Source organism: Rhopalosiphum padi, chromosome 4, assembly GCF_020882245.1.
Source record: "Rhopalosiphum padi isolate XX-2018 chromosome 4, ASM2088224v1, whole genome shotgun sequence".
Taxonomy (NCBI): domain Eukaryota; kingdom Metazoa; phylum Arthropoda; class Insecta; order Hemiptera; family Aphididae; genus Rhopalosiphum; species Rhopalosiphum padi.
The window spans coordinates 21,790,872-21,816,780 of NC_083600.1; the positions used below are offsets into that span (position 1 = coordinate 21,790,872).

The window sequence follows — 25,909 nt, forward strand, 5'->3', positions numbered from 1 at the left end:
ATATAGTAGTCATAGTACAATATTTATAGTATATATACCTATTAAGTTTTTATTCGAAATTATATTAGGACAAACGTACAATATATTTTTACATAGGTACCTATTTACTTAAATCTAAAATATGTTTTTCGTTTTAATATTTAAGTGGAATGGAAGTGGTGATTACTAACATATCAAGTTTTGTTCCGTTTCCATCAGAACAGTTGTACCGAGAGATTTTTAAAAGATCCAGAAAACGTGCTTTGTACTTTAATTTAATTATTTCTTATTTAAATGTACATACTTGAAAGTTACATTTTTTATCCCCCCCCCCCATAGTTTTATCGATATTATATTATAGCACAATTAAACAATTTTCGGGTGTCGTAATGTGTCGATGTCTACTAATATTTGTGATTGTTAATTTTCATCAAAACTTCTAGAGTTCTAAGGTGTTCAGCGGCAGAAACCTAACCGTGAAGTGATATGTAGGTAGATCGAAGATGCTCATTTTATTCAAATTGATCGATTCCTTATTTGTCCACACATAATAATTATAATAACAGACCGCTGTTTTTTATTTATTTATTTCTATTTTCAAATGCGAGATCGCTCTACGCGTTCCATAATCGGTCGTTCAGTGTTCAGACTTTTATATAATATACTGGTCCTGGCGAGTGGCGGGCAAACTGTGCGTACTCGCGTACCTACCTATATATGTTACGTAAAAGTGCAAAATTGTAAACCGAAAAAATATAACGAATAACCGTTACGCGCTGGGTACGGTGGCTGATAGGGGGAAAGGGAGCGAACAACGCCTCGACGGTTGGATTTTTTTTCCGAACATTCGCGTAGGGAACTATTATTTTTTTTTATAGTAGTAAGTACGAGTTGTACGACACTACGACGATGGACGATTTATCAAAACGACCGTTACGCCGGACGTGTGGCGACAAATGCGATATCACAGTGTGACCAATTCGGCAGTTGTACATCGGGGTGATGTCGCACTGGTAGTTTACCGCGGTTAACCGGCAAACGACCGCCGCCGAAACGACCAAAATTCAAAATCACGGACTAGCCGAAAGCTGAAGCCTGTACGAGTGCCGACTACGATTTACAAACGTCGTGTTCGATAATTTCTATGAATACTAGATATATCATCATGAATACAGCTTTTAGTCATAATTTTTTTTCAATAATCGACTGATAAGAAACATTAACAAAGTTCCCGCCATTTTCAAATAATTTACAAAATCACATCTTAAACCGTAGACAGGTTTTTTTAATGTAAAGTAATACACATTTCAACCACGCAAATAATTAGGTTTTGTTTCGAGATTATATCTTTTTTTTTAATTGATTATGGTAAAAAATATTGTGTTCCGACGACGAGTTGATTACAAACATTTTTGACAGAGCAACAATGTTGTTTATAGGAGCAGAAAACTTGTGTGAATATATTTATTTTAATACGGTAGAATTAGTAGATATTAGATTGGCCTGTAAACAATTTAGTTACATGGTTTGTCAAAAATAAAAGAAAGATAAAACGAAAAAATTTTAAAATTAGCGATTATTATTCAATAAACCTGATCAAAAGACATAAGGCAGTGGTATTGTGGCTGAAGCTCACATAATATAATATATAACACGTCAATAGCTCGAGAGTTGTAGTAAAGTTGTTTTCTTATTTTTTATATTTATTCTGTCATACAATTATTTTACTTCCTATATAATAGGTGTATAGTTAATACGATTGTATTTCTAATAAACTAATGGGATTCTTAATAAAAACAAACGCATCTGCAATCATTGTCCTACAAAAACAGAAGCGTTAAGCCAATAGCGATGACAAATAATAAAGGACAAAGGCCTTTATTATAGGTATTTGTGTATTACGTTACGTTTAGCCCCCAACGATCGGCCGTGAGAAAGAAATATTATAAGAACGCGAAACGAAACGGCCGCCACGTTGCCGCACTGCCGGCGTCCGTGGAGCGTCGCTTCCCGACGACCGGTAGCACATGGCAACGTCGCGATTACCGTTTTGCCGCCTCGCACCCCGACAGCCATTGAGTGAGCGCGCGCACGGCGGCGGCGGCGGCGTCGTCGTCGTCTATACGCTATCGTTCGGCGTTCGCCCGCCACTACCTCACCCCCCCGCAAACTCATCACTCGCACACACACACAGACCAGCATACACACCGACACTGCCGTCGTTCATTTCATATATACGCTCGTTGGTTTTCGTACGCCGAAATTTTCGTGATTCGCCAGTTCGCCACTAGTGAAGTAACCGTCGAACAACTGCCGGCAAAACGTTCGACGCAATCGTTTTTGGAAAATCTTATTACATTTTCCATACCGTTTCCCGAGAGGCAACAGAAAACCAATTGACGACGAAGCCAATACAATCATCATGTCCGACGTGTCCAAAGAAACTCTGAAGAAAGAGATCGCCGGTAATTATTGTGCACCACTACTATATAACAGCGTCAAGTTCGGCTTATATTTTTTACGTTTATTTGTCGTTTAGATTTTCGTAAACGCTATTCGTGTCGGTTTCCGTTTAAGACCGCGATCGCGCGAAGATGCTCGCCGTAGTCGGCGGCGGCTCGTTCAAATCGTCAATTTCGGTGCCGTTTCCGCGCGTGTTTCTGTTTAGTTGCTTTTTACCGGCCGTCTATCACATTCTTTTTTCGTTCGTGACTATTTTATCGCCAATCCCGGACGCTGCGCGCAGCCGGCCCGCGTCCGGTCGGCGTGCTAATGGCGTCGCCGGTGTTTTAATTTTTCAGCTTTCCCGGCCGTTGGCTAGACCGTTAGAACGTTTGTTTCGTGCATATCCATTTTTTTCGTTCAATTTTCCGTCCGAAAATTTCGGCGCGGGGAATAAATTTTTGTTATAAAAGACGTCCGCCGTCAAATCGCCGTCAATGATTGCTAGATGGCGCCCCGTCTGGCTTAGGTGTAAACAAAAGCGGCGTCCTAAAAATTAAACCGTCGGCAGCGACGCTACCGTTCCTATTCCACGGCCGAATATCGTAATAATATTTGCTTCCACGACTACACCGCCGCTGATTATGATTTTCGATTATACTTATCGATACAATTTTTTTTAACTAAATATCGTGCACAAAAAAATATTGTCAATGCTATTTTATTGACCATTATTTATGATTTATTCATATAAATATAATTTTCCAATGAAATTTTTCCCATAAAAAACAGATTAATATGTAGGCCCATAGAGTTGGGTTTTTTTCAATGAAACATGTAAAATATGTCAATTTCATCATGATGATTTATGTATATAGATAGATAAGTTATATATATATATATAATATATATTTCAAAACGTGGGTTCATTAAATAGTATCAAATTCTATTTAATAAGAAATTAATAATATCTTAATATACATATTGTTATTATTATTTTGATGTCCAAGTATGGTTGTTGGGATTATTATTAATTCTGGTGTTTATATTTTAACTAACAAATTGTTTTTGTTTTTAGCTCTCCTAAAATCAGCAGATTTGACGAAAACCTCTGCGAAAAAAATAAGACAGGAACTTGAAAAAAAATTAGACACAGATCTCGATGATCGGTAATATATTTAACTTTTGGTCATTATTAAAGATTATTTACCTATAATTGTTATTATATAGGAAAAAAGAAATTGACTCATTAGTAATGGAAGCAATTAAAAAAGCTAAAGCAACCAAAAAGAATGGTAAAGGTGATAGTGATGATGAAAATGATGATGATGACGATGATGCAGAAAATGATGATGAAGATGACGATGAAGAAGAAGAAGAAGTGAAACCAGCCAAAAAGGCAGCTGCTCCTAAGCGTAAGAAGGCAGATAGCAGTGACGAAAGTGCTGGTTCTGACGATGTAAGTAGTATTTAAATAATTATTAATAATAAGTAAAAATAAACAAAATTTAATTTCATATAGGATGATGGTGACAAAAATGACGGTGACTATAGTCCTAAGAAAGGTACCCCCTCAAAAAAGAAGGCCCCTGTTGCCAAACGAGGACGTAAGAAGAAGGATGACAGTGACAGTGATGAAGACTGGAAAGGAGCCAAGAAGGGAGCAAAGAAAGCTGGGGTATATTTTAATACATTAATTGATAAATCATAAATGTTTCATTTGTATTAAATAATAATTTAATTATTACAGGCCAAACGAGGAGGTAATAGTGGATATACAAAATCAGTAACACTTAGTCCTGAACTTGCTTCTCTCATGGGATCTGAAGCTTTACCCCGTCATGAAGTTGTTAAAAAAATGTGGGCAATTATCAAAGAGAGGAATCTTTATGTAAGTTGTATAATTTTAAGATTATAAATAAAATTTAATTCTTAATATACTTTTGTGTTTATAGGATCCATCTAACAAACAATATGCTATTTGCGATGACGATTTGATGAAAGTTATTGGAGTAAAACGTTTCAGAACTTTTGGTATGATGAAGTTCTTAAAAAATCATTTTATATCATAACTGTTTTAAGAACTAGAAAAAAATGTTTACTGAAATATCCTACTCCCTCCCCTCCCCCCAAAATTTTCATTTATCTTAAAATTATGTTTTCCCTTTGTGTTTCTTCAATTTGTGGAAATTCATGGTAATTTTTTTATCGATGAGAAACTGTTTCTCAAGTATTATAATTTTTCATTCCTAAAAAAATTTTTAATTAAATGGTCTTGACATGCGATTTAGGTTGATGTCAATTTTGAGTGAAATTTATTATTATTTTTTTTTTTTTAACTTTTTTTTCATACTTTGCACACTTGCTAGGTATAAATATCTAGCTATAAATGTTTGAATGTATAAACGTATTTGTAAACAATTATAACAAGCATTTTTGTGTTTTTAGAATACTTTTACAATAATTTTAAGACATTAATCTACATCATAATTTTATTATAATTAATTTATAATTGAATAATAATAATTTAATGCCTATGATGTTTTCTGTCTTTGAATTTTGTTTGACACTTGTTAGTAGACCTTATTGTTTTAGTTTAACATACTAAACTGTATATATCATCATACTCGGCACTTGCATAAGACTTGTTTTTAAACCTTACGGATGATTGAGGAACTGACTGATTTGTGTTGGTGGCTTTTTCACTCGTGGTGTTAGAGCCAACATCACACAATCTGGTTTGCACATGTACTGATTTGTAGACATCTACAGTTTGTGCACTTTGAGTTGCTACTTTTAATGTTTTATTGGCAGTATTAATTACTTTCTTATTCTTTCTGATACATTGTTTTATTTCCTTTGAATTATGGATGATGTTGTTTATTGAAGTTGTGTCATGTAGATAAAGTACTGTTTGCACTTGTGCATCCTTGTACTTGTTCTTTTCACTCATTCTATATATGTATAAATTATAAATATACATTATATAAAGATTACACAATTTGCTACTTACATTTCATTGAAATTTTTTTGCATACCTGCCATTTGTTCATATAAATGGAAAAATGATAATAAATGTGTTTTGGACCTCAATAAGTTAAAAAAGTGGTTCAAATAGCTGAAAATATTATGTCTACTAAATATGTAATCAATAATATATATTGATAAGATTATGTACAACTGTACCATGTGGTGTTGAGTATCTCTAGTTAATTTAGTTACAGTGGCTATGAAGATATTTTAGAACAAATTATTTTTCATACCTTGTAGGTATCAATATAATAAATTTAAAAAAAAAATAATTTTATTTTGTAAAAATTATTGCATCATTACTTACTATGTTGGTTTTGTACCAAAATGTAATGCTGCTTGAATACTTGAAAAACCAAACCATTCATCAGAATACTGTATTACACCAAAGGTTTTGTCATGTTTTATTAATGTTCCTTCGGTTTCAACTATCATCACTACACAATATCCATCTGCCTAAATATATAACTATTTGGTTATTCTATAATTTAAAGAAGACTACTTTAAACATAATATACAAAAAAGTTCCTTCCAATATTTGCACTGGTTGGTGGATGCCATTCACACATGGGGTGTAATGGATATGTCTCAAAAATTGTATACAGTTCTTCATTATTGGTTGATATTGTATTCACGATTGACATACTATTAAAATCTTCACTATAGTTAATTAGCTAAAAATAACATTTTAAAGCAATATTTTTTTTTACTCTACTATAATATAAATTACTTCATTTGTCATTTGCTTCATGGTGAATATTAAACTACATGTAATGCTCAAATAATTCATAATCCCTCTAATATCATTCCAAATTATTGATAAATTGTTGAGTTCTGGCTAAAAGTTTCATATTTAATTTAAACTTAATTTTTATTGTATCTACTCGTATTTTTATGATAAGATATTTTAATTTTATTACAATTTCACATAAGTTATAAAAATGTAATATATATAATATACAGAATGTAGTACTTACAAAAATTGTTTCACCATCACAGTTATTTGTATTTTTTATTTCTTTCAATGTAAAGTTAATCTTATTTAATAATGCAGGCAATTCAATTTTTAATTTATTTAAATCGTTGTTGATAGTTCTAAAAATGTAATTATATTAATATTAAATATTTAATGTGGACATAAATGATGACATACTCTAAATTTTTTTGATACTGTAGATAAAATACCAATATAGTTTTATAATCATTCAGTTTTTTTAATGTAACAGTTGCTAAATTTATCCTTATAACAAATATTGGAGCTAATATTTCATTGTACACTTTATAGTATTGAAATATCCATGAAGTTAACATTACCACTTTCTTAGAATTATTTCTTAACTCCTGATCAATATTTTGTAGAAGCAAATCAACGGCATTAGGAAGTGTATCTATCACTAAAAAAATCTAAGGTAAGTATATTAGATATAAAGCCTATAATGGTGTCCATTAGATTAAGAGAGGAATGAAGAACATATTGTTATAACAATTATTTTTCTTATGTCATCGTGTGATTCAATTTTTAGCGATATTTCTGATACTAAAATTTATTTGGTTTGTCGGTTTACAGCACTCCCAATGTTCTAGTCGCACCTAAGTGTCTAACTATTTAATACGTAATAGATTATCGGTGTTCTTAATACAAAAATATATAAAAATTTTAATACCTCCTTTAAATTCCTGATATTTAGGGAAAATTATAAGTCAATTTTGCTGTAATTTTAAATAGTAATATTAATCATGGGAACTTCGTAAATTTATACGTATTTTCAATAGGTATGCAATGGCATTTTTAAAATATTTTTTTTGATAAATTTTATTTTTTAAGTTAATTCATTTATTTATACCCGTCCTATTACTATAGTTAGGTATCAGTTAACAGTTGAAACGAATGTATTTTTACATGCTATTCTGTGGTTTTTAAATTATTAACAATAATTAAATATTATTTGCATTGGATTCGCTACGAATTCAAAATTAATTTAAAACTTGGGTAGGTACCGTACAATAAAAATTAGGTAGTTTATGTAGATACTTAGATGAGATATATATGATAACATGAGTTAGTAAATATTTGTTATAATTAATCAATGTATCATAAAAAATTCTTAGAAATTGAAGTTTATTTTCTATAGGTATGATTGGTGACATACTTCCTACACAATTAATTTACGTACTATCCAATGTTTCTTCTTTAATATCTTTACGGTCCATGTTGTGAAGCCAAATGCCACATACCAAGTTTGATATTTCTTTCAATCGATTTATTTTTAAAGATGATAATTGGTTTTCAAATGCTGATGATTTTGTTTGATTTAATACGTTATTTAATGCATCTAAAAGAATAAAAGATATTCATATAATGTTAAATATGTACCTACCTAAATGCAGTGATTATTTTTATGTTGCATAGTGATAGTGCCATTATAAACTAATAAGTAATAGGTAACTACTCGGACGTTAAAATCATTACAAAAAAATGCTTAAATATATAATATAACAAAATAAGTATATTTTGTAAAAACATTGAAGTCAATTCAATATAATGGGTAGCTATTGGACAAGGAAATGTATTATCGACGAGATGATGTGTTAATAAATCATAACTATAGATCAATAGCCAGTAGATAGGTCATATGATCAGAATATCACATTATGAGTTGTCTATAGACTAGAAGTTTAAATGAGTACAAAACTTACTGTTTTGGCATTTTACTAGTTTTTTCTAAGTATGTTGAAAAGCATTATCAATCTATATTTTTTCCACCAATAAATTTAAAAAAATCCAGGTACCTACCTACCCTCTCGGCATAATGGCTAGATGATAAATTTACTATTTACTAACCAGAAATTTCCTGAACACGTATTGGTGAAGTAGGATCTCCCATATAGTTGGATAAAATTATGTACTGTATTATTTTTTGATTGTATGCATTCATTTTGTTTCCCGTGTATTCTACATCATCTAGAATGTCGTTCAATAATGGTCTAATTTTTTGATCATTTTCTTCATTAACTTTATTTATAATAAATCCTGTGAATGTAATGTAGATAAATAATAAGGTTATGGAGTTAATCAATTTATTGTTTAATATTATACCTTTACATTTATAGTCGTTCTCTATAAGTAATTGCATTTTAATGCATAATATAGCTGGGTCCTTTTGAACAGATAAGCGTTGAATACATTGGTTTATAATTCTATTCATTGCATTTTTTAACGGTTGTTTTTGTAAATTCTTCACATAGGGATTTAATAACCAGCATTTAAACTATATTATAATTATAAATATAAACAATATAAAAATGTATAATATTTGATTTCTCTATATTTTGTAACGTATAAATTGAAATAGGTACCTACGTGCATTGGAAGCAGTAATTTTGTTTTTTTCTAACACACGCCCAATAATGTTGGACCAACATATATATTATATAGACGAGTTCTATTTTCAATGACTCAATGTACCGATTGATATAATGAAGAGATAAGATGATAAGAATTCTGAAAACAGATTTTAATTTGTCATCAAGTCTACTTGGGACCATCTTTCCTGGATTTTGATATTCCTCAAAATCATAAAAACGTTGTTATATTAAAAAAAATAATGATTGAAGAATCTTCATATATTATTATTTCAATTTTTGCTGAATTTAAAATCAAAAATATGGCATAATCAATCTGAAGAAGACTTAAGTGGCGCCCAGACAGGTTAGCAAGTGGTTTAACTGCATGTGCTCTCGTCAGTGGCGTAACTGGGAAAAAATCTAGGGGGGGCAATGTATAATGATTGTAATATATTTATTATTATCAAAACCCTGACACCCCTCCCTCACCGGTTAAAATATATACCTTTAGCTTTCAAAAAATTGTCAGGGGGGGAAGTGCCTCCTCTTGCCCCCCTACAATTACGCCACTGGCTCTCGTGGGGGTATATGGGTGGGTTGGCGGGTATGTAATTAGATAACTTGGATACCAAATATTATGGACTATGGTAAGACATCTTATTAATTATTATTTCTAGTTATTTTAAGAATTAATTACATCAATCGGCACGTTAGAAATAGAACACGTTTATAATCCTATGTTACGTGTGTGTTAGACAAAAACAGAAAATCGCCGCTTCAAATCTTCTTGATAATTAAAACGAATAGTGGACCAAAACTTAAGTATAAATTTAAGTACTTATAAAATTATGTAATTTATATAGCTAAAAAGAAGATATCAAATGCTATGATAAAAAACATTTTTAATAATGAGTGAATTTACTGTTAAGGTACAGTCATACATGTAGGTACAACATTTACCTACAAATGTCTAATAATAATAATAATAATAATAATAATAATAATAATACGTATTTGTTCAAAATTTAAATCGATTTGAATGCGTTTAATTTATTAAGTACTTATAATTAGATATTATATAAAATAAATTGTTCTATCTTCTATCACTAATTATTTAGTATTTATAAGCATTTGGTTGTAAAAATAAATATTTGTTACCTATTTTAAAATTATTAAAAAACTTTCTTAAACATTTTTAAACAAAAATATTTAGTACAACACAAAGGAAAACGACTGTGTATCTCTCGTTTAACCGTTGAAGTATATAGGTAAGTAATTTATATACATAATATTTATCATATTTTCATAGCTACTCTAAACGTTTTGATCGCACACTACCGATTATAAAATAAAATTTTTTTACGAATTTTAAATTGTTTACTAGTCGATGTACAAGTACAATATAATATACCTAATAGCTGATTACAGCCTACAGGGAGCACTTACAAATACATAAGCTAGTTCTTCGGAGACTTGCACTCCCAGTTCGTAACATCCTTTGATCACTTTCCTAATATGTTTTTCTTCGAGCAACATAATGTACGCTAAATTATTGAGATGATTGCGTTACCAAACATGAGTTGCACACAACGCAATACAACACAGGTAATTGGAATTTCAAATATTAAATTATTATTTCCATAGCAACACGATTACCTCAAAGAACATAAACAAAAAAAAACATATCCGATATACAACAAAAATCAATAGAAAATGACATAGTTCTCTTTCGTTATTGTTCAGAAAGTATAAAGTACCTACTTTATATTCACTTTTTTTCTTTATAAAATTAAAAATAATATGACGGAAACTGCAGTAGACTAAGTGTGGTGATTGGACCTGCAGTACTTACCTATCGAAAAATGGTGAGTTATAATTTGTAATCAGTTTTTTGGTGTCGTAAAATATTTATAAATACTAAACTGTATAGCCTATATTATATAGGCTATATACCTAGGTACCACCAAGTTTATTTAAACAGTATTTATACTACATTTTTTATATTATTGTATCTTGAACATATTTATTTAAAATAATAATACATCGTAGTTTTAAATTTTAAATTATACACAGGCACCTACATTATATTGTTTAATAAGTAAAATACTTAATATAATAAATACATTGACGTTTTGTAATTTGTGTATTTAATTAGGTCTAAATTTAGTGTTGAACAATATAATTATACACTTGTTTAGATACAATATTGCGTACCTAGATAATATATAAATGATCAAATTTTAACCTGTTTGTAAGATAAACAGCAGTGTATAACAGAATATCTTTTGCGATTATATATAATATGTTATATTTTGAATATTCAAGTTTATCGTGCATATAATTTCCTGTTTAACGAGAACATAATATAGATTATAAATTATAATATATTAATGCATATATAACAGGGTTTATGTAAGTACACTGTACAGGTACCTACATGAATGACATTAATCGCATAACTATTGGAATTTGGGTGGTTTTTGTCAATATATTACCTATTAGTTATTATATCACGCTATTATTTATTAGTTTATATTATAGCACCTACGCATTACTCGTATAATATACATAAATATATTATCGAACGACAAAATGCTGCAGGGGTTGTTGTCGATGCTGAAGCGGTTACGATCGTCGCCGGACAAAGAGCTTCGCATCCTGCTGCTGGGTCTGGACAACGCGGGAAAGACGACGTTGATGAAGAAACTCGCGTCCGAAGACGTTTCGCACATAACGCCCACGCAGGGTTTCAATATTAAATCCGTTCAAGCAGATGGCATGAAACTGAACGTATGGGATATTGGTGGACAACGTAAGATAAGACCGTATTGGCGCAATTATTTCGAATTCACCGACATACTAGTAAGTGCCAATAATATAATATTTTGAATTACTGCGAATATAGAAGGCCTGTGAATGTGACTTTGGCTTTGGAGTTATTAATAATTGCCCCCTCCTTTTAATTCCAAAGCTCTTATCAACAATTCTTATAACTATAGAGCTGCAGATTCATGATTTACGTACACCTAACTATTATATACTATGAGTGGTTCGCGAGTCATGTTCACCACTATTTTTCCAATAATAATATGAAATTTTTTAAATTTTAAGTATACTTAAAGACTATACATTTTAAGCACCTGGAATTTTTATACCACACTTAAAGAAGATCACAAACTTCTTCTTTTTTTTAATAATAAAATTCACTTTTTTTCATCTACGATTATTGATTTTTATTGATTGCATTATATTATGTAGGGCTAATTACTATACGCAAGTTATTGATTATATCTAAGTAGGTATCAAATAATTGTTCAAAATCATTTATTTTATAAACATAATATTTTGATTTTAAACTGTTTAAATTAAACACCGAAACATAATTTATTTGAATAAATGCCTTTATTATAATAAATATTATTGGATAAAACGGAGATGTTCATGTGCACGTCGCAAATTATGATCCATTATAGGCTAATTTAAGGGATGTTTGTGAGTATTTAGTATTCCCAAATTGTTAAATAAAAATGTTAAATATTATCAGTCATTTTTTATTGCGATCAGTTGATAACAATTATTTTACTATAGATAATTATAATATTTTGTTTATGGGATGGGAGGGGGAGGAACGAAACATCCCACGAGTCACTTTAATTAATATAAATATAGCACTCACAATCCACATACGACATACATTTAACCCAAATTGCGCATATGGAATGACCATCTGCAGCACCGTTTATTATGTGAAAATGGGACTATACCGCATTTATTGTCGAGTTTATTAATTTAAATTTTAAAGTGTTTTAAATCAATAATTTAATATAATATTTTATACTTCAATAAATATTTATTTGAATTCGTGTTTTAGATTTACGTTGTGGACAGCGCAGACAGAAAACGCGTGGACGAAACAGGATTCGAATTGAACGAACTGCTCAACGACGACAAATTAGTCGGTGTACCAGTGTTGGTATACGCTAACAAACAAGATTTGGCGCTGGCAGCAAAAGCTTCGGAAATAGCGCAAGAACTGAATTTGCATTTAATTCGCGATCGGCCGTGGCAAATACAGGCTTGTTCGGGTATACGCGGGGAAGGCATCAAAGTAAGTTAATTGCGAATCGCGATGTATATTTTATGATTTTATTTCGGTTAGAAAAAACCGATAAGAAGTAAATAAATTTCTTAGCCGAAAAATATCAAATATTTTATATTCTATTTCCACGCGCATTTACACCTATATACTATTAAAACAAAACAACTATTCTAAATCCTAAGTAAAAAAAATTGTTTGAATTTGTCATACATATTTTGATTATATTTAACAGCGTAGCTATTGCAAAACGCGATATTTTCGTATTAACAAGTGTTTACATCAAGATGGTTAATGATGTTAAATTATACATATTATATAATCAAAAGCGCAGATTGATGTTGGAGGGGGAGAGGGCTAAAAACTCTTATTATAAAATATGTTATACATAGACCCAAATTATTTATTGATATAACCTCTCGGCTCTCACCTAAAGATAGTCTATAATAGAACAAAACCAATGGTTATTTAGTATTATGATAATAAATCGTAATTATAACACTTAGTTAGTTATTTGTAAATTTTTGACAGTTAGATTCTAACTACTTACTATGTGTATATTTTTTATACGTATTACAATAACTTTGCTAGTATGTGTTCAAGAGACAAAGTTATGTTTTATTTTGTATATTTATTTAAAAATTAATTAATTTTCGTTGGAAATATTTCGTCAACCTTTATAATTTTGCAGTGCATGGCGAAAAACTACCTTTGCGGGAAGTTCATGGATCATGATAATATTAAGGCAAAACATAAACATTTGGACGATATATACATCTTCGAAAATAATTTGTTACTCTATTGCCTATTAGGTACCGACATTCAGAGCGCAATACATTTTCATTTCTTAAATATGACCATCATATATAAATGTATTTTCGTTTATTTCTTTATAACGGCGAGTGAAATATTCTATTGTATTACCAATATTATTTTTAATTATCATTACTTTTTAAATTATCAAACTTAAATTAAAAATATTTTAGTTTATTGTTTAAAGATTTTTAACATAGCTATGGAGCTAATCTAAGGTTCTGGGGAGATAAGTCTTCGTAATCCCCCACCGATTTACGTCTATAATCAAACATTATGTAATAAAAAAAAATTATTTATAAAACAAAAATTGTTTTTCATCGTTTTACTATTATAGCGGTGTGATTATTTTGCTTTAATATTTTTTCTAGGAAGGATTGGAATGGATCAGTCAAAATGTAAAAAAGAAGTAATAATGTTAATTTATTGAATATTTTTCACTCTAATTACTTTATAGTTTGTTTCATAGGTTTATGTAAGAATTACTAATTAGTGTAATATTTTATTATAATATTTTTTTAAACATGTAAAATATATATATATAAAAAAATTATATATTATGTATTTAAAATAAACGTTTTTACTTATATCTATTCCTGCTATAAATTATACAATATGTTAATTAAATAATATAATAATCTATTGTTACGTGTATCTATAGGTTAGGTGACTCGTATAACTGAATATGTTACTAATGAAAAACGAATGTCTTACGATTAAGATTAATTAATTTTAAACTTCTCTGAAGTCAATAAATCTTGTAAAACATCAAAACAATATTAAATACTAGAATTTGATTTATTTTAACGTTTTACAAATATGTTGGTTAGGTATGGGTACCTACTTATTATTGGAAAATGTTCACATAAAGAGTTCGTCATATATGCATTTCCTATATACTTAATAAGTATTGCGTTTCATAATGTCAGCGTGTTCATTTTTACAATAATGTTTTACAAATTATAACAAAATAGCTGACCACAATTTTAGATTAATTTGTGAATCGCTTATTAACCATCAACAATCATTTAATTGGCCGTAATAAAATCGTTAGGCTCGGAAACAATTTTGATTTGGTAGGTACCCAATACCAATAACGGCTATAAAATATTACATTGATCTCGGTATGTTGTATAAAATCATCAAAAACAACGGTGCACAAATAAATTGACGCGTATATTGTAGAAAACGAATTACAATATCAATTAAATATTTTATGAAGCTATTCATAATATTAATGTACCAATACACTTTATCGATAATATAATATTGAGTTTGTTTTTTTTGCAGTTAGGATGGTGTATTATCAACTAACGGTACTTGGATCTAGTACGAAAGACATAATTGTTTGTTTGGAACTCTTTATATTTATATTATTACAAAATGTATCATTAGAGTTCCATCTGCACTTCCATAAAAGGTATTATTAAAAAGTCCCCTATTAAAATATTTTTTGGGTTGGTAAAATACCTAAATACAACAAAGTGGATTGCAGTTATTTTTTGTTCTGCAAAAAAAAAAAATACCTAACAATAAATCGTATGCTAAAAATAATTTAGTTATTGTATACATAATATCATATATATAAAAAAAAATTATAAAACAAAATTAAGGTAGTATATCAATGGTGGCTTAAACTAGGTTTAAGTACCCGAGTACCTAGTGTACACCCCGTTTAGAGTTAAAATACATATTATATATAAAATGTTCAAAAACCGAAATTGATGAAACAGCCTTTGAAACTATCCATAATGTATATCCGCAATTATCGATATTTTTTTGTTATTTTTTTTTTACACTTAGAGTTCGTTGTGGAAATATTCAGTCGTAGCTTTCAAATCTTCTTCGTGAAATTCTTGACAATTGGCCGAGTATTTAGTCTAAACAACACAACAACACATGAACAATAACCGTGGTAATGAAAACAGAGTCAAACGAAAATCGTAATCTTATTAGGAAAAAACCAACTTACCGCACAGTTGTGGTCTTCGGTTGCAGCGTTGTAAAGTTTCCAGAACGGCGTTCCCGTTTGGCCAGACAAGAACCAAGAAGCGATTAAACTGTTAAACAGAATAGAAGTCATAATTAGAAATTTCAAAGTTATAAAATAATCAATATATTAATTACAAACTATCTCAGACATCGTATAGAAAATTAAAATATTTTAAAAAACGTTTTAAAAATATCATATTATCATTTATTTCAAATGCCTGAGGTTGTATATTTATACAACCTAAAAATGAGTAGTAAATAAAATTATTATCTTTAATTCAACAACATCTATAATTCATTTTGCAATTTAATTAAAAATTGTTATTCTGTCATATTTGACGTGAATGCACATACATCGAAATACACATTAATTATTTATTACCTACGTAAATATTATATTATAATTGCTCTATAAGGCAAATGGTTATTTAAATAATAAATAATACCTACCATTGACCATCGATTATAATCACTATATTTTTATAATCAATGATAATACGTATATTATAATATTATATTATTTTAATATTAAATCCGTATAGATAATATACGCAATTTATTGATTATAATCTTTGCATATTTTTAAACTATTACCTAACAAATACGGACATAAAAAGAACTTTTAATATTATTTTAATTTTAAATACAAATATTATATCTAAACATTTTAATAGTTTGATTATAATATACTTATGTATTGTTGTTATATACGTTAATTACATTTAAAATATATAAATATATAATATATATTATATTAATTAACGTACCTGGACAGTTTAGTGACACCTGGTTTGAGTCCTGTTTTGCTGTCTGGATATTGTCCTTTACGATTAATGCTGCACACCAAGTAACGATCGCATTCTGGTTTCTTGCCTACGAACCTGTACACCCTCCACACTCTGAGTACCGGGTCAATTATTTCGTGATTCAACAATTCCGATAGTTTTTCTTCGATTTCTTTGGAAGTTAAATGTTGCAAGCTCAATCCTTTGCTTTGGCCCAACCTAAACACTTCCTATACGAACAAACAACAACCATTCACATGTAAGTATGTATTATATATATATATATATATATATGTGTGTCTAAATTAATAAACCTATAACGTGTTATACGTACTTGTAAGTATGCTATCGCAGGTTTGATGTACGTGGCCGAATTTACTTTGAGACCAAACTGTCGCTTAAACACCGCGTCGGCCAGGAAACTCAGCGATTCTGCTGGTCTAGCTGGATCGAATTGAGCTGCTTTAGAATAACCTTGAGACTTTAAGAACCCGTTCATGATAAATTGTGTCGTCGACAAATATCTGTAAAACACGGCGATAGATATTATAGGTAAATACATTAGACGTAGGTACTTTAACAAGTTACTATAAAGAAGTACATAATGCAATTTTGAAATAAATCCGTGTTTTGTTCGTATATATACATTTAATATTTTATCTGATTTTACCTCGTATATAATACATTACATGTAAGTAGGTAGGTAGGTATTAAGATATGTAGGTAGGTAGGAACTATAAAATAATATCATCTTATGAATCTGGACTGACGCCAGTAATGCGTATGGTATGTCTGGAGAGACATTATTACCGATACACATAAAAATATTGGTGTTTGGAGTGATTCCAAGATACTAATCTTATTTTATTTACACTTGGGTACCGTGCACGCTCATTGTTCAATAAAAAATAAAAGCGAGAAAAATATAGGTGTACTACTGAATGGCCGGTAAACTGTGTATAAATATAGTCGGTCACCTAAAAATATATGGTTTCCTTAATTTCAATTTCACAAACCAATAATTATGTGTTACGTATAATATGCTTTCGTCAAGTGTTGTATATGACACCGAAAAAAGAAATTGACCCTGCAGAAAAAAGCTGTTCTACAAAAGGCGACGATAACTTTTTTACCTTAAGAGTCGTTGCACTTGTCTACAATCTCAGTTAACTGTTAATATATGTTTTCAGCAAAAGTAATTACTTCGAAACTATAATAATAATAATAGGTATATCGCGACTATGATACACCTTGAAAAAAAAAATCATACGTAGGGACATTGACATAACATAGTGTGTAATGCATGGGCGTATTTTACAATAAATTCTTTAGCATTATAATATTATTATTTTAAAACTACGTATTATAACCCGATAATATAATATATAGGTTCAATGAGACGAGAAGGTGCAGTTGGTATGTTTGTAAAAAATATATAATATAAATAAATAAATAACCAGTTAGTTTTTATGGTTGTTTATGTATATATATATATAAACGAGATACATAAGAGGCATGTCCGGATGGTAGGTACCTTATACCGGAGCCAGTGGACGTGTTATTAATAGGTATATATCTTCTATATATAGGTATGAGATAATTGATGTTATTAAATTGTTTGGCCGCGACGTGAACATTACATTATTTTTGATCGCCATAAGTGTTCAATGAACTATAATCGGGGTACATATTATAATATTTAAAATTCACGCACGTAAACACTGCAGTCATGACTCGCACCTATTCATAATTAAAACGGTTTGTAATAAATGGAGTATAACTTAAGTGTCTGACCAAAACGTTCGAAAATTCAAAAATCGTACAAAGATTGAATCGGGACGAGTGTCACAGCAATTAAATATTTTGTACCGTGACGTCATAGTATTGCAATGTTACGGTAAAATATGTATTGTTGAGTGGGCGGATGTCTGCGACCTGCAGGTGAAGATTTTAATAATAACTATTATATTTTATTCACATGAATAAAACGGTCAGTATTCCGGTATTTCTAATATTACAGTTTTTTTTTATGATCGCGATTAAATTTAAAAATAACACCGTGGTTACGGTTTATTAGATCGACAAGTAATAAGTAAAATACTAAAAAGGTCAAGTACTTACTTGCGAAAATACCGAAGTATATAGTTGTACAATACCTATACTCGTATAAGCATAACTACAATTTTTAATGTTTTAAATATATCGTTTTACTATTTGGTATTTTATACCTACCTATGACTAAACTATTAAAGGATGAGGATATTTTATTGTACTACGTATATATTACTTTTAAAAGCGTTTCCCGTTTGACCTTGACCCAAGAATACTAAGTTTTTTGCATTGGTTTACAACTGTTTATTTTTTTACGGATAACTGTAAACTTTCTATACCTACCATTACGCGCAGTCAGCACACGTACCTATTTCACGTATTTGAAATAATGTATTAGTGAGTAAAACACACCTAATACAAAATATTATTTAGGTATGTTACGGTCGTTTACTAAATAATTACCATTTACCACAAATCATTAAATTTTAATTTTTAATGTTATATAATTTATTCTAGGAAAAATAAATAGCTTCAACACAAGGTAAGTAAATTATTTTGTAGTTGATTTTTCTGTAAAATCGATATTTAAAAATGTTTATGCATATTTTATATTAATAATCGAAGATGTGGTTTGTGCATTTAAATTTTAATTATAGTAAAGATGAGTAACAACTAACGAGATATAAAATTATGTACGTACACTTGTACGTTTACGAGTATGAAACAGGAAGAATAACGTCAATGTGTATAATTTATAAGGATATCAGGTACATCATCAGGACCATCAGGTCCGATTACGCTATTATATAATTTCATAGAAGTTAAAATAAATAATAATACAACGTATAAATGTATATTTCGCTCACATAAATAAATTTTACGCTATAGGTACTAATATATAAATATATTATATTTATACATATTTGTACTGGCGTAAAAAGATTTTTTTTGTATTAGGAATATGTACCGCTGTAGTCGTAGTCGTATATTATTATAGAGGTAGTAGTGGCCAACGAACTCTACGAGTAAAACGAGTTCCGTTCGTTTGAAACAAGGCGTGCTCGACGAGTTACTATGATATTGTTATATACCCACGCTACGATTTATATTACATGTTATACCTATATTTAAACGCTTGTGCACAATATATATATGAGGCTATAGATGCGTGTACCGGGTATACGGTAATTACCTGGCCTGTGTGTTCGGGTCGGAGACGTGTTTGATCCATTCGGCGACGAAACTGGTCAGACTCCTGACCCAACGCCTTCTGAAAGTGGCATTTTCCATGGACTCGAATATCTTGTCCACCTGGAAGTGACCGTCCCTGTCGATGAACAACTTCAAGATGCTGCCCAGACCGCTGTTCTTCCACAAGGTCGTGCCCAGCTCGCTGTTTTTGAAATGTTCCCAGTATACGTACGCGCTGCTCAGGAACGGCGGCAGGAAGGTCGAGGCCCTGGCGTGTCGCTCGTGTTCTTCGAAATCCTCCACTTCTGGGTCGTCGGAATGCTTGTGACCGCCACTGAACGCGTTCACCAGCACCGGAAGTACGTTCATGAAACCCTCGATCGACGAACCCTGGAGACCGCCTGCGCCCGCCGTCGACGACATGAATCCTATAAAACGACCAGTCAATAACGTTTTTTATTTCGTTCCAAACGCGTATATATACATTATGAAATAATAAAATTATACAACAATGCTCAATTTAAAAGCGGATGCGTGCGTTACAAAAGTCTGCTTGAGTAAAAGTTATTAGATTTAAATTTCGTTTATCCTGTTTTACACAACTACAATATAACATAGTTTAATAAAAGCTAAAAGATTTTAATTCCTATATAACGATTATACATCTATAGTAGTCATGATTTGGTTTGATTTAGTAAAACAGTGATGATATGATTTGGCTTATTTTGAAATCACTGGCTTGAGTTCATAATAATTTTTTATTGTATGCAACTAATAGAGATGAGGTAAATCCGCAATAACTATTTTATTTAAAAAACTTTACACTTTTGTCCATCATAATAATATGAGTATTATAATGACAAGTCTGAGATTATCGTATAGAATCTGATCTGATATTATATTTATAATATTTTGAGTATGTAATTGGATTGAAAACGAGTTTTTGTTTTATTATGCAATAAGACAATGATCGACGAAGTTCGTAAAAACAAGATGAGAGAACGGCTGTGTATAATTCCAAACAGGTTATATTATATTGTATCGATACGGTTAATTTACCGTTGAACCGTTCAACTAATGCGGAATTTTTTGCACGTAAACTATGGGTCGTGTATAGTTGCACTGCTTGCCTACTACGGTGGAATATAAATGCATGGCCTGGCCTCAACAATCGTCGACTAAACGATACAAACCACATTCGTAAAACATAAATAACGACATTATTTGTACACCTAAACACATCAAATATTATAATACAGAATAATATTGGCTATATTATTGAACCAATCGTGATTTTTTTAGAAACGCAAAAAAAAAAATATCAGCGAAACTATAACATCATTGTGATTTGGTGAACAATATCAACTGGGCACATTATAGTCATAAATAGTAAAATACCTACTGTATGGGTGAAAAAAAATATTTTATCGCTTATAATAAAATTGATTAACTCTACCTACCTACGATTACTACGGTTGTCACAGCCATATTTACTATAAATCGTGTTTATACATGATCGTAATTTTATATAATCGCCTAAATATAATATTAGTGCGCATTACCGACCACCGTTTAACTTCATGGTTATAGGGTTTATAAAGTAAGCACAGTAGGTAATTTATTTTCATTTTTTGAAAATTTTTGTTAGTGAATTGTACTTAATATATTCAAATGAACAATCAACAATCTATTTAAAAAAACAATAGTATGTTACTTTATTCTATTAGTTACCATATTGTATACGCGAGGCAGAGATAAAAAAAATTAGTTGAGAAAATAAAGAAGTAAAGATTTTTGTATACCAAAAAGTATAATTAACTCAGTCGATAACAAAATACAGCTGATTTCTGTAGTTATTAACGGCAGAAATAAGTGGCGGATTAAACCTCAATCAAATTATGAAAATTACTAGAAGAAATTATTAAATATATTAAAAAATGAAAAAACATTTGAAGAAATTGAAAAATTATTCAAATTGATGAGTATTGATTAGAATATTCTCGAAAAAAAGATAAGCGAACACTGCAGTTGGCTCAAATTTTCAAGTATATTTACAGAATAATGCGAATATTGTACAAAAATTAATGGTACTGTAAAAAATATGTATGTAGTTACACAATATGGTAAGTACAGTGAAAGAGGAGCCCTCCGAAACAAGAGTTGTATGAAACAAATGAATCCCTTCAACCTCCTTATTTTTGTAATAAAATAATACTGACACAAATCATTTGATTAAATAATATAAGTATACGAGTTTGGATTTATTTAGAACCAATGTTGGTGTTCAATGTTTACGTATGTAATATTATATAATACTACTATATATTTTATACCAACACCTGTAAAAAAAAATTAAGAAAAAAAGTTGCAGAACAGCAGTCAGTTTACTGAATAATCATTAAAATAAGCAACTATACATATATTTTATTTATAAATCAAGGATCATTATAAGATACAAATAAATCTTTAAAACAAAAAAATAGTAAATACGACCAACGGGGGGGGGCATGGCCCCTATGCTCCCTGGATACGCCACTGGTTATAACTATAATATAGGTATTAACAATATATCATATCTTAACAACGTACCATTTAAAATAAAGTCTCAATGATTTGTACTAATTTTGTACGTTTTGAATTTTTCAAAAGTATAGTGACTTAAGAGACGCAAGTGTAAATTTTATACTAGTTTTTTATTTTTTTGGATAGGTGATTTAAAAACGTTGGTTCACACGCCAATCAATTAGATATATATATATAATATTATGTATACGGACAAAAATGTACAATATGTCAATATACCACTACATCCATTTCTTTAAACGATTGGTTAACACCGTTATAAAATATATGCCAAGTGTTGATAATTATCGTTTAAAATATATCCGAATAACCTAGTTGATAAAATCTAAATTCGGTGTTAAAATAATATCGTAAACCACAGTTCCACGGTTCATTGACATCTGCTGCAGTTAGACCAAAAAAATACACGGAAGACTAGACGATTAACTTTGAAATAGATACTTTTAAGTGTACTAAATACAATATTGTATTTACTGTTATAATTCATAATGCCCAACTGCCCAAGAGCAGACAGAGCGTATTATTATCGTATCATTGGTATATACGTCAACACAGTACTTCCAAGTAAAAAGAATAACACAATTTCAAGATTTTATTTTTAAAAAACTGTACACTTTCTATGCGGAAAAACAATGAGTCATAGTAGTCATACATATGTTTTATGATTTTATTTATAAAGATGATTAAATTTCTAATGGCACATCAAGTAAAATTTAATAGATCAAATAAAAACATATTTCAGATAAAAAAAAAAAAAAAATTACCAATAAAGTTACTATGATATTGTGATTATATTTTGCATCGGTTGCAAGAGGCGACCTAGGTATATTGTAACACGAAATTGATCAGAAAAATGTTGTACTCAACTCAAAAAAAAATCTATATCAAAATGAAATACAAATTTAAAATGCTACTAAAAGTATACAATTACTCGGGTAGTTATTACAATAAATTCAAGAAGCTTTAATGGCCCACTCACCCATTAGTAACACTAATGAATAATGATATGTAACTATGTAAATACATGTTAAATGTTTGCCTACACTCGATGATATTATTTCAAATATTCCACGTTTAAATCATATGTCGATTTTTACGATGCGTTTCGGTTCAACAGATGAAATCGATCGATCTAGCGACTCGCACACATCAGTCGCCACAGTGATTATATTTCATCATTATATATATCCAGTTAATAATTTTAAGCGATCTATTTGATATCTCATTTACATCATATTTGTTATTTTCACTGTATTATAAATTTATAACTATGAGGTCATCGGTTTCAATAAGTATGTAGGTAGGTTACCTACTAATAAATGTACGCGCCGGGTGATCAAGAAATGCCAGGAGCGTCATATTTGTTCTCGTTCATATATTACATTGCAGGCTTTGTACAATACTGCAGTGACGTCATTTCAGTATTTTAATATTTATACATACAACTTAGAATTTATTTTGGCACACGATTGGTGTATTTTCGTATACTATACATACATCTCTATTATTATATATTTTAATAAGAAAACATTTCTAACAAAAACCTTTTTAAAGCTCTTTAATTACAATTAGCATTTAACATAAAAAGCAGCGTCATGTTGATTTTGATAGGTACTATTTTACAAGTTAAGGAGGGTCACACGTCTGCCCTACTCACATGACAACACTGGTGAAATGATGTCGTAGTATTGTGAACATTTAGTTTAATTAATTTATAATATTTTGTAATAAATATTCGTATATATCTTTTGTCCCAAAGTTCACATGATTCGAATAAGTAAAAAATAATATATATATATATTATATACTATTGCAGATGACATACATTAGTGAACGTATCATTAATACGAATTTTAGGAGGGCCAAATCTCTTATTAGGAAAAGCCGATTCTTGGATTTTTCATTGAGTATTTTATTTATGATAGTCTCTATGTAAAAAATAATTATATAACTGTAATAAATAAAAGTCGAAAAAATTGCCCCGAGTCAGTCAAGCTTTAAATAGATCATTGCAAAGTGCGGAACTGCAGACACATGGACTCAATTCGAGACAGTCGCGCGCGAGTTTATAACAAATATAACACGTACCTATATATATTATTATTTATAGTATGTGCAATGGAAAATTCTGTGTTCGCGGTACTGCGCATAATACTTTAAGATATACATATATATACTACTTATATAATACCTAAACCGCAGAGACGGACTTACCGGAAGCCAAGTCGATCATAGAGCTCCAGTCCACGCCGGGCCCGTCGTCGTTGCCGGACGAAGATTTGTCAGCAGTCGCACCGCCGGCGAACATGCCGACGAGTTGGCCGATCATCTGCGGGTCGACGGAACCCTTGGCGGCCGCCAGACCGGAAACGATCGATCCCAGACCGGACTTGGCGCCCTCGGTCTGCATGAACGACTGGAGCACGGAGCCCAAGCCACCGGCGCCGCCGCCTTGTCCGCTGGCCAGCGAGTCTTGCAGCAGTGACTTGGCCGCTTCCAGGAACGGGTTCTCCTCGCCGTCGTCCACGCCGTTGCCGTCCACCGAGGACGTGATCGCGGGCCCGACCAGGAGCAGGGCCAGCAACAGCGCGGCGTTGAACGGTAACCGGATCATGGTGATGGTGACCGACGGTGGTTGGAAATCGGACGCGATTGTGGTTTTAAAAATTGTATTATGCAATACACTGCTCGGTGGCAGTAGACGTGACGGGAGAATTTGGTATATGAATCGGCGGTGATAATATTATATTATTATTATATCGAACCGTTTTCACATAGTCGGCACGGCAAACGTCTATGGCGAGCTACGCGATGTGGCGGAGTGGACGTCGATCGAAGAACTGTGACGACCGCGATGTGACCCAATGGCGGATGGACGAGTCCATCGTTGCCGGAACCAAATATTCAGCTGCCCCCCCGGTTACCGCGGTAATGGTGACCGGGCTGTGAAAAAAAGAGAGGGGACGGTCGCGGACGTAGCGGTAAACCAGACCACGCGCGGTTACGGCGGCGGAACGCGTACAAACCTGTTATGGTAGGGCCATTGACATAGGTATTATTATTATATACCGTCCGCCGACTACAACGGCGGGCCAGGTTAGTTATTATTATTATATTATCATGTTTGGCTCGTCGTCATCGTCTCTGTCTTCGTAGAAATGTGGTGACGATCACGTAGGTAAAAATTATTATTATATATTTCGTCCGAAATACCTTTTCGTCGGAATTCGGTCAATTATTACTGTCATATTGTTACGATCGATTTATTACGTCCTAATAGGTGTAATATTTATTCGCACAATACATTATTCGAATATACATTACATCATTATAACACAAGCACCGAGCACATAATAATAACAATACGATGAATGTAAATGGCAAGGGTCCTCAGGGATTCCAGAAATCCTTTAATAGTATGCGTATTATTTTTATCAAACTATTACTCTGTATAGACCACAATATTATTGTCACGAATAATTCATTTTCGCGTATTCTTTTCGTTCGCAAAAATTTATAATATATTATAATAATAATAGTCGGTATATTATATAATATAATATACCTACGCAGCAGGATGAACGCAGGACGAACGCTAACT

General features: G+C 30.9%; 4 protein-coding genes across 6 annotated transcripts; 2 read left to right on the forward strand and 2 right to left on the reverse strand.

The window, feature by feature from the left end:
• Positions 1 to 2,129: 2,129 nt before the first annotated feature.
• On the forward strand, positions 2,130 to 4,961 carry LOC132930572 (nucleolin). Its single transcript, XM_060996510.1, has 6 exons — positions 2,130 to 2,444; positions 3,500 to 3,590; positions 3,652 to 3,880; positions 3,944 to 4,099; positions 4,172 to 4,312; positions 4,377 to 4,961. The coding sequence occupies exons 1-6, from the start codon at positions 2,402 to 2,404 to the stop codon at positions 4,491 to 4,493; spliced, it is 777 nt and encodes a 258-aa protein (XP_060852493.1). The 5' UTR covers positions 2,130 to 2,401; the 3' UTR covers positions 4,494 to 4,961.
• LOC132930573 (uncharacterized) lies at positions 4,886 to 10,391 on the reverse strand. The gene is made up of 10 exons (XM_060996511.1): positions 10,243 to 10,391; positions 8,549 to 8,720; positions 8,294 to 8,482; positions 7,626 to 7,784; positions 6,605 to 6,845; positions 6,429 to 6,546; positions 6,182 to 6,289; positions 5,970 to 6,125; positions 5,759 to 5,907; positions 4,886 to 5,539 (listed from the first exon to the last, which is right to left on the reverse strand). Exons 1-10 carry the CDS (start codon positions 10,330 to 10,332, stop codon positions 5,431 to 5,433), a joined length of 1,491 nt encoding a protein of 496 aa, XP_060852494.1. The 5' UTR covers positions 10,333 to 10,391; the 3' UTR covers positions 4,886 to 5,430.
• Positions 10,389 to 15,138, forward strand: LOC132930571 (ADP-ribosylation factor-like protein 3). 3 transcript variants are annotated; one of them, XM_060996507.1, is made up of 4 exons: positions 10,389 to 10,661; positions 11,326 to 11,658; positions 12,668 to 12,904; positions 13,584 to 14,067. In XM_060996507.1, the coding sequence occupies exons 2-4, from the start codon at positions 11,389 to 11,391 to the stop codon at positions 13,860 to 13,862; spliced, it is 786 nt and encodes a 261-aa protein (XP_060852490.1). In that variant the 5' UTR covers positions 10,389 to 10,661; positions 11,326 to 11,388; the 3' UTR covers positions 13,863 to 14,067. The 3 variants fall into 3 exon arrangements, with proteins under 3 accessions (XP_060852490.1, XP_060852491.1, XP_060852492.1); XM_060996508.1 differs by having other exon boundaries at positions 10,464 to 10,661; positions 11,398 to 11,658; XM_060996509.1 differs by lacking the exon at positions 13,584 to 14,067 and adding an exon at positions 14,077 to 15,138 and having other exon boundaries at positions 10,474 to 10,661.
• On the reverse strand, positions 14,861 to 25,533 carry LOC132930570 (uncharacterized). The gene is made up of 6 exons (XM_060996506.1): positions 24,523 to 25,533; positions 19,727 to 20,153; positions 16,817 to 17,006; positions 16,465 to 16,712; positions 15,678 to 15,765; positions 14,861 to 15,585 (listed from the first exon to the last, which is right to left on the reverse strand). The coding sequence occupies exons 1-6, from the start codon at positions 24,920 to 24,922 to the stop codon at positions 15,505 to 15,507; spliced, it is 1,434 nt and encodes a 477-aa protein (XP_060852489.1). The 5' UTR covers positions 24,923 to 25,533; the 3' UTR covers positions 14,861 to 15,504.
• Positions 25,534 to 25,909: the final 376 nt, after the last annotated feature.

Coding starts and splice junctions, on each gene's coding strand:
- LOC132930572 (XM_060996510.1), top strand. CDS start 2,402: ATGTCCGACGTGTCCAAAGAAACTCTGAAGAAAGAGATCGCCG. Junction 2,445..3,499: donor TCTGAAGAAAGAGATCGCCG/GTAATTATTGTG, acceptor TTTTGTTTTTAG/CTCTCCTAAAATCAGCAGAT. Junction 3,591..3,651: donor GACACAGATCTCGATGATCG/GTAATATATTTA, acceptor GTTATTATATAG/GAAAAAAGAAATTGACTCAT.
- LOC132930573 (XM_060996511.1), bottom strand. CDS start 10,332: ATGTTGCTCGAAGAAAAACATATTAGGAAAGTGATCAAAGGATGTTAC. Junction 8,483..8,548: donor GAACGACTATAAATGTAAAG/GTATAATATTAA, acceptor TTACATTCACAG/GATTTATTATAAATAAAGTT. Junction 5,908..5,969: donor ATATTGGAAGGAACTTTTTT/GTATATTATGTT, acceptor TTATATATTTAG/GCAGATGGATATTGTGTAGT.
- LOC132930571 (XM_060996507.1), top strand. CDS start 11,389: ATGCTGCAGGGGTTGTTGTCGATGCTGAAGCGGTTACGATCGTCGCCG. Junction 11,659..12,667: donor TCGAATTCACCGACATACTA/GTAAGTGCCAAT, acceptor TTCGTGTTTTAG/ATTTACGTTGTGGACAGCGC. Junction 12,905..13,583: donor TACGCGGGGAAGGCATCAAA/GTAAGTTAATTG, acceptor ATAATTTTGCAG/TGCATGGCGAAAAACTACCT.
- LOC132930570 (XM_060996506.1), bottom strand. CDS start 24,922: ATGATCCGGTTACCGTTCAACGCCGCGCTGTTGCTGGCCCTGCTCCTG. Junction 20,154..24,522: donor TATGATCGACTTGGCTTCCG/GTAAGTCCGTCT, acceptor GTCGTTTTATAG/GATTCATGTCGTCGACGGCG. Junction 17,007..19,726: donor GACCCGAACACACAGGCCAG/GTAATTACCGTA, acceptor CGTGTTTTACAG/ATATTTGTCGACGACACAAT.